The sequence below is a fragment of the Octopus bimaculoides genome, chromosome 1 (genome assembly GCF_001194135.2).
Source record: "Octopus bimaculoides isolate UCB-OBI-ISO-001 chromosome 1, ASM119413v2, whole genome shotgun sequence".
Taxonomy (NCBI): Eukaryota; Metazoa; Mollusca; class Cephalopoda; order Octopoda; family Octopodidae; genus Octopus; species Octopus bimaculoides.
The window spans coordinates 119,203,102-119,212,368 of record NC_068981.1 but is presented as its reverse complement, the minus strand read 5'-3'; the positions used below and the strand labels follow the sequence as shown (position 1 = coordinate 119,212,368).

General features: G+C 37.5%; 1 protein-coding gene across 4 annotated transcripts in view; it reads left to right on the top strand.

The window, feature by feature from the left end:
* LOC106871510 (uncharacterized protein F21D5.5) overlaps positions 1-9,267 on the top strand; it is a 94,412-nt gene that overhangs the window by 16,771 nt on the left and 68,374 nt on the right. For all 4 annotated transcript variants that reach the window (XR_008264649.1, XM_052969836.1, XM_014918009.2 and 1 more), the window contains exons 3-5: positions 6,513-6,910; positions 7,674-7,847; positions 8,858-8,937. Coding sequence is in view for 3 of the 4 variants with exons in the window: in XM_052969836.1 (XP_052825796.1) it covers positions 6,513-6,910; positions 7,674-7,847; positions 8,858-8,937 (652 nt within the window). In the remaining variant the exon portion in view is untranslated. The remainder of the gene's footprint in view (positions 1-6,512; positions 6,911-7,673; positions 7,848-8,857; positions 8,938-9,267) is intronic.

The window sequence follows — 9,267 nt, the reverse complement described above, 5'->3', positions numbered from 1 at the left end:
AGAACTGGTATAATTGCTCACGTGTTATTGACTCTTTCCATCTGCTGTAATAACTCACATACACATACATGTATCACTCACATACACACTTTTCTTTGTATGACGGCCTGTCTTTGATTATGTTATTATTATATGTCGCATTCACACTCACACACAGACATACATCTTTAACGCTACAATAAATATTTCTGTTATTCATCTTATACGGTTGTGGTCTTTCATTGCTGGTCATCTATGTTATTGTCGCATAACATATTATGTATATCATCTTCGATATATTATTTTGTTGTTCGACCGTGCGACACGTTTAAATAAAAGGAGTCCTCTGTTTTACCATTCGTCACCATTTCTCCTTTTTGAGTTCGCACGGTCGTCCCTTACATATATATGTATATATATCTATATATATATATGTATATATATCATCATCATTTAACCTCTGTTGTCTGTGCTGGCATGGGTTGGATGGTTTAACTCGGCAGGCACGCTGGAAGGCTGCACCAGGATCCAGTCTGATTTGGCATGGTTTTCTATGGCTGGATACTCTTCCTAACACCAACCAGTCTGAGAGTGTAATGGGTGCTTTTACACGCCACCAGCATGGGTGCCATTTATGTGACATGGTACCTGCCATGACTGCAATTTTGCTCCGCTTGATGGGTCTTCTTCTCAAGCACGACATTGCCTCTGTGAGGCCCAACACTTGAAAGGAACTTGGCCACTTTGCCTCCATGAGACCCAATGCTCTAAAGGAACATAGCCACCTCACCTTCGTGAGGCCCAACACTCGAAAGGAACTCAGCCACTTTGCCTCCATGAGGCCCAATGTTCAAAAGTTGATTTTTTCTTTATGTGCCACCAGCACGGGTGCACTTGGCTTGATGGGTTCTCGTAAGTAGAGCACATTGCCAAAGGTCTCAGTTACTAATCATTGCCTCTACTCTGTGAGGTTCAAAGTTTGAAGGTCATGCTTCACTGCCTCATCCTATGTCTTCCTGGGTCTACCTCTACCACAGGTCCCTCCACAGTTAAAGATCAGCACTTCTTTATACAACTGTCCTCATCCATATTCATCACATGACCATACCAGTGCAGTTGTCTCTCTTGCACACCACATCTGATTCCTCTTATGCCTAACTTTTCTCTCAAGATGTTTACAATCTGTTGAACATGCACACTGACATTGCACATCCAGCGACGCATACTGGTTTCATTTCTCTCAAGCCTATGCATGTTCTCGGCTGTCGTAGCCCATGTTTCATTGCCATGCAGCATAGCTGTTTGCATACAGGCATCAAACAATCTACCTTTCACTCTGAGAGAGAAGCCCTTTGTTGCCAGTAAGGGTAGGAACTCTCTGAATTTTGCCCAGCCTAATCTTATTCTCACAGCTATGCTCTTGGAATAACCATCTCCACTACTAACCAGGTCACCTAGATACTGAAAGCTATCTACTACCTCTAGCTTGTCCCCCTTGCGGTTGATGAAGTCTATTTTCCGCACTTGTTTAGCATTTATTATGCCTGTGCACCTTTCACAGATAAAAGTTCGTTTCTCTATTAATCTTCCTTTGATGTTGCTGCACATTTTGTGTGTCCAAAGCTTACACTGGGTGCATCTTATGGAGTTTCTACCTACACCTTTTCTACAGGTTGAGCAGGACCATCTACCTGAGGGGATTTGTGATTTGTTTGCCTTCCTACTTACTATGACTGGTGAGATTGTTGAGATGCTTGAACGGAGACGTGTAGATTTGTGCTGCGTCCAAGAAGTAAGGTGGAGAGGAGGTTCCGCTAGGTTCTTCACAGGCAAAGAACACAGGTACAAGATTTTCTGTGCAGGGAACACTGACAGGGTCGGGGGCATGGGTATACTTCTTGCGGAGAAATGGGTTGATAAGGTAATCGAGGTAGTCAGAGTATGCGACAGAATACTTAAGATTAGATTAGTGCTTCATCATAGGTTAGCAACCATTATCTCAGCCTATGCTCCTCAACCGGGACTACCTGATGGGCAGAAAGACTGATTTTATGACACCCTCTTGCAGACTACCTCGTTGACGAATGACATGGACCTTCTCTTTGTGGCTGGTGACATCAATGGGCATGTTGGACAACATGCAGGGAGCTTCCATGGTGTACATGGAGGCTATGGATTTGGTTCCTGCAATGAGGAGGGAACCAGACTGCTGGAGTTCTGCAATGCAAATGATCTTATGGTTTGCAATACTAACTTCAGGAAACCTGCCAGTCACCTAGTCACCCACCATTCTGGCAGACACATTAGCCAAATTGACTGCATCCTCACCAGAAAAAGGGAAAGAGGGCTGCTTATAAATGCCAAAAACCTTCCCGAGGGGAAGCAGATAAGAAAAAATTTGCCAATGTTCTGCACCGTGAGGACCATATACTTGAAGTATTTTGTCTTGCAAGACAGTGTGTGAGAGAGAATCATGATGTCGTAGGAGAGAAATGTGTCTGCATGGATGATGGTTCACTTGCATTTCTGGTAAGACAACTGCAGATGAAGTACCTAGCAAAAGACAAACCTCTGTACCTTGCTTTCGTTGACATGTAGAAAGCCTTTGACAGGGTCCTCCAATCCCTTATCTGGATGCTCTGAGAGTGTAGCTGCTAGAATAAGAATATCCTGGGCAAAGTTCAGAGAGCTGCTTCCTCTGCTGGTAACAAAGGGCCTCTTGCTCAGTGTAAAAGGTAGAGTGTATGACGCATGTGTGCGAACAGCCATGCTACATGGCAATGAAACATAGGCTGTGACTACTGAGGATATGCGTAAGCTTGCAAGGAATGAAGCTAGTATGTGCTGCTGGATGTGTAATGTCAGTGTGCACTCATAACAGATTGTAAGCACCCTGAGAGTAAAGTTGGACATAAGAAGCATCACGTGTGGTGTACAAGAGAGACGACTGCACTGGTATGGTCATGTGTTGTGTATGGATGAGGACAGCTGTGTGAAAAAGTGTCACACACTAGCAGTAGAGAGCACCTGTGGAAGAGGTAGACCCAGGAAGACCTGGGATCAAGCAGGCCTCATCAAGGCAATGATAAGTGACCTAGACCTTTGGAGATATGCTGGGCTTGAGAAGACCTGGCAAGCCAGCTGAGACCGTAACTATGGCCTATGCCAATGCAGCATAACCGGCTCATTTAAGAGTACCCTTCAATCATTGTGCAAATAACTGCACTTGCGAAGACCTGTTAAATCAGTGCCTTGTAGCCGGGGACATTGTCGTCAAAGATATCTTGACTATATATATACATTATGGACTCTCCCATTGAAGATGATGTATGAGCGTTCAGCTTTTGATAAATGACTTGTACAAATGCTTTGTTTATAGTGATCAAATGTATGTGCCATACATTAGCTCACTCTTTCCATCAAATCTATGTTGTTTGAATAGGTGCATGGTGTACCACGTGTCAGGTGTAAAAGTGATCACAGAGCAACACGAGATTAAGTGTTTTGCTCAAGAACACAATGCATCATCTGGTCTAGGAATTGAAATCATGATTGCTAGATCATGAGTGCATCACCCTAACCACTAGGCCATGCACCCTCATAAACTTCCACATGTCCAAAGAAATTTTTTTAAAGCATAAATTAAAAGTTAGTTAAATAAAATCCATGTTTAAAGAAATAATTTCTCTAATGAAATGACTGTTGTGAGGAATCCAGTTACTTTTATAATGTTCTGATACTTTTCTGTTGTTTTCTGGATGCAAAAGGGATGAACTTTTACTTAAAATTTCAATGTAAGTTCACTCTGATAAATTAAACTGAATGCAATAAAAGCACTCCAAGAATAGAAAAATAATCTACATTAATATAATTGATTTGGTGAGATTGACGTCAGTTTATCAGTACATGTCAGTCTGGAATAGTTAGTGTACCCTCCTCCTCCCTCAACTAGTCCTACAAAGATTTTAGTGTTCCAATAAACTTTTTACTTGGTCATGTCACCATGGTGACCGGACTAAAGGCTTGGAAGGGAGTGTATGTATGCGTGTGTATATAAATGTGTGTGTTTATGTGGGGTGAAGAAGGATATCTATATGTATATCTATCTTTCTGTCTATCTATCTATCTATCCCCCCTCCCCCCTCTCTCCAACTGTTGAAGGGTCGTTCTTTGTGTTACTTGTCTTGTTTTCCATTTGTTTTTGTCATTGTTTGCAAAATAAGTTTGTATTCCATGATTTCGTATTTCATGTTGTTTACGTTTTATGACATCATGCGTCCATATATGCATATGTATATACATGTATATGTAAGTATGTACATATATGTATGTATATATGCATATATATATTATTTAAAGGACAACAAATTTAAGGCAAGGCAAACATCTTAAGGCATTTACATTATTATTATTGGAAAAAAATTCAAAGTCTTACAGCTGTTTCTGGGATATCCAAGAGGATGGGATATTCTGTCATTGGAGACAAATAAGAAAAATGAGAAGGATATATATAGATTAATGAAATGACGACATAGTGAACAGGAGTAAAGGAATAAGGAGATGAAGAAAGAGAAGAGAAAAAGCATAAAAGTTCACAGTTCAACTTTGAATTTTTTTCCAATAATAATAATGTATATGACTTAAGATGTCTGCCTTGCTTTAACGTCTGTTGTCCTCTTTAACAATTATATATCCACTATATCGGAAATCTGCAATGGCTCTATAACTACTGTCTTGGCTATAACCTTGGAGCCCTAGTAATCCGTTACAGCACTTACCTAGCATACCTAATCATTTAAATCACCTGTAAACATGTATATATCATCATCATCATTGTTTAATGTCCGCTTTCCATGCTAGCATGGGTTGGACGATTTGACTGAGGACTGGTGAACCAGATGGCTACACCAGACTCCAATCTGATTTGGCAGAGTTTCTACAGCTGGATGCCCTTCCTAACGTCAACCACTCCAAGAGTGTAGTGGGTGATTTTACGTGCCACCAACACGAAGGCCAGTCAGGCAGTACTGGCAACGGCTACGCTCAAAATGGTGTATTTTATGTGCCACCTGCACAGGAGCCAGTATATATATATATATATATATATATATATATATACACACACATACACACACACACACGTATATATACATGTATAATATATACATGTGTATGTGTTATCCTTTCTCTCTCTCATACACTCACATGCATGTGTGCTTGCGCGCGCACACATGCACACACACACACACACACATTTGACAAACATCATTTAAAAGCGAGATTAACAGGAAATAACTGAAGTATTATTTTATGAATTGTGAGCAACAATAGCTTTTCAAAGCTATGCCAATGTTTTAGAATCATCTCACTCTTACTTGATAACTATTAATCGCCAAAGTTTTCCCAGATAAGTCGTCTAAAGTCAACATTTATGTGAAGTACATTTCTAAATTCTTTGTTAAACCCTCCAGTGTTTACATTGTCAGTTACCATTCTCTTCATGACAAATCTATCTGAATAAGCTGGATGTGCTAGAAATAGCAGGCAAATCATCCCTGTGAGTAGACGATAGATTCATTTGACAATAGTGTCACTACAGAAAAAAATCACATTATCAGTAGTGATAATAACTTAAATGGTATATATAATGATTGCTATGGAAGCAAACGATACAAATTCAATTAACAATAGCGTTGTTTCAGAAAATGATGTTATCAATATTATGATGTTATCAATACAGCTCATAATAATGATATCCCCTTCATTACTGATCAAAACTTAAATAATGCAACTAATAATTTAAGTGTAATAAATAATGATATAAGGAAAATTTTAAATGCCTCAACAAGAAAATGCCAAAAACGAAATGAAATTAGTGAAGAAGAGAGAGAATTTCAGAGAACAAGAAATCGAGAGTATCAAAGATGAAGACGAGAAAGGCTCTCAGTTCAAAGAAGGAATGAAATTAGAAAAGAAAACAGATTGGCCCACCAAGTGTTGAGAGAAAGTTTGACACTAGAAATAAGAGAGGAAATTAGAATTTTGGACATTGTGGCAAGAAATTCAGCCTATGGAGGAACAAGAATTTATAACTCAAGTAAGGCTCTCAATTCAAAGAAGGAATGAAATTAGAGAAGAAAATAACTCATAAAATTGTAATGGGTAAGGCTATTTTTGAAGTGTAAGCAGAAAGAGGATAGTTTGAACTAGTCTAAAATAAAAGGCTTTTTGATATTTTACATTATCATTTTCCCTGATTGTATGGGCAGGATATTTATTATGGGTGAAGAATCTTTCTTCCTCACAATCCCTCACTAAGCATCAAAATTCTTGGTACCCTATACAAAGTTACATCATAATATATTAATTCTTGGTGAACTTGTAGAAAACTGATGCAAAATGTTTAAACAGTTGCAAACATTTACTTGCAAAATATTTCTTTAAAAACAAGGTAACAGTTACGCTAATTTTAATCGTTATATAAATCTATACCTAACACCAATTTTATAGTATTTGTCCTTTTTATTTTCCAGTGGAAATTTGTGCAGATTGGGAAAGTGGAGAAGTTCTAATAAAACAGATAGGCAGCAATAATTCTGCAGTTGATGACAAAGAATTGAATAAAGGAGAAATCACTCGATTGCCTAATAATGCAACTCTTTATATTCTTACTGGTGAATATCCTCATATTGTTAAAATTAAGCATCACTACACTAATAAAGTAACAGCTGGATGTTCAGGCAAAAGGCAGCATTCAGATACTGACAATGAGAAATCTTCAGTACCAGCAAAAAAACCTAAACATCACAAAGAAATCCACAGCAGTAAGGACAAAGAAAGTATTCCCACAAAAGTAAAATCTACAAAGTCAAAAGATCTAGAAAATAAGCACAGAAGTGATAAAGTAAAACGTAAAATCCAAGTTAATGAGGTATTTCTATGTTTTAAATCTTATTGAAACATTTTTTCCTATTTATTAAATATTTTTTTGTTGTTTTCTTTTCAGTATCATTTTCTCATGCATTGTTCTTTGATTAATTTTCTAAAATCTTGTCATTTCATTTAGTTGAAGGAGACAAGACATGATATTCTTGTCTCTTTCAACTACATGAAGATACAATCAATGTTCATACTCAGGAAATAATCTTTCACTTACTTTCCCTTGTCATGAGCAACATTAGAAGTTAAAACTTTCAAAGATGCAACTAATGAGTATACACTCATTGATGATCTTTCTGGTGAACTCACATTTATAACAAAGCACTGTTTTTCAAAGACTAGTCTCCCTCTTTAAAGACAGAAAATGTTTTACTTGTGAACTGTTGCTGATGATCTATTTATTAACCTCAAGTGAGGCCCATGTTAGAATACTGCTGCTGTACACAAAATATACTTGAATGTAAAGGAGTTAATCATTTCAAAAAACCAGTACATAATTTACATAAACATTAATAAATATCTGTAAAAACCCTTTAGCATTCAGATTCATTCACATCGTTTTGAATTAATCATGCATTATCTTGAAGCTTCAAGATTATGATTATGAGATTATTTAGTTTTACAATGACATTGTAGAGTAGGTGTGAGAAGCCAAATCTGGCTAGTTTGAACATAAGACAAGTAGAATATTTGGGTTGGATATGGTCGATTTAGATGCTAATTATTTTATGTATGTACATGAATTTACTTTGAAGGTGTCAAGTGTGCAGAACAAACCTGAAAAAAACAAACATGAATCTGAATCTCTCCCAGCAAATTCAGAGTCTTCTGATAAGACAAAAACCGTCCCTCCTTGTCCAGCATCCAAGTGGAGCCAATTCAGTCAGTTAATGATATTTACAAAAAGAGGAACTTACAGCCGAAATAAGGTAAGTTGAATCACCAGAGGAAGATGTTTACATTACTTGCAATTGTTCTTTAGGTTATATCCACCATTAATATAAATGACTTAGGGGTTAATTGGGAGTAAAATTTTGTTGCGGAGGAAGCAGGGGATATCTGCATACTTAACAATTCATGATGGTATAGCCTGAATGGAAAGCTGTCTCTCTTAGAACATGTACCAAGTGCTCTTGTCATAAAATGTCTGTTAGGCTAGTATTAATGTAATATTTAGTTCAGTGTGGCTGAAAATGAATGATTTTTTGGGTTTGTACCTGTTACTATAGTCTCTGATCAATCCATACCATGTGATTGAAATTGGGTGTTGGTTTGATTGCACCCACCTGCAGAAATTGGGGAAACTGACCTTATGAGTCTATGTGACTCAGAAAGGAGCTTTACCCTTTATCATCATCATCATTATTATCTTTATCATTGTTGTTTAACGTTTGCTTCTGTGTCATTAGCTTGCACTGGATACATCTTATGGAGTTTCTACCTATGCCTTTTCTACAGATCAAGCAGGGCCATCTACCTGAAGGGATTTGTGATTTGTCTGCCTTCCTATTTACTAAGACTATGGTTTTGGCTAGGTTGACTCTAAGGCCCTTCGATTCTAGATGCTAGATTCTAGATTCTAGGTGCTTCCACACCTGAAACTTCTTCTCTAGTTTTGGTAGTGACTCAGCTATTAGAGCAAGGTCATCAGCATAGAGGAGCTCCCAGGGGCAGCCTGTCTTGAATCCCTCTGTTATTGCCTAAGGTTTCGGTTGGTCCAAGGCTGAGAAAATTACTCTTGGCCTATGATGCCACACTGTGAGGTTGAACTCAGGACCTCATGATGGAGAAGTGAACTTCTTAACTATTTGGTCTTACTTACCCCCATTACATATACATATTTCATTGCTTTGGATTTGATAATATTATATCTGATTCTTTGACTTGTTAACTAACACAAAAGGTGGTTTTATTGATTAATCCTGTTTTGTTATTCCAGATTGCTGGTTTTGATTTAGATGGAACAATAATTCGTACCCAGTCAGGAAAGGTATTCCCTCAACATTCCGGAGATTGGAAGTAAGTTAATACTTAGTACAGAAAAAGAATTGTTATTAAAAACAGTCATTTGACAGGAATGGTAGAAGGTCAGCTCAGTTGCTTTGATGTATTTAGATTTATCATTTTTGTATTCTAAGTTCAAATATTACAGAGTCCAGTACAGGATTTAACATTTCTGAGGATTGCTAAAATAATTACCAGTAATGTACACAGATTAAATCTAAATGATTAATTTCCATTTTGATTATTTCTTTTGTTTCTAGTCAATAGAAATTATTGTTTGTATTAGTAGTGTCATTTCAGTGTCAGGCAAAATTTCTTGTAGCATTTAATTCCAGCACTTTAATG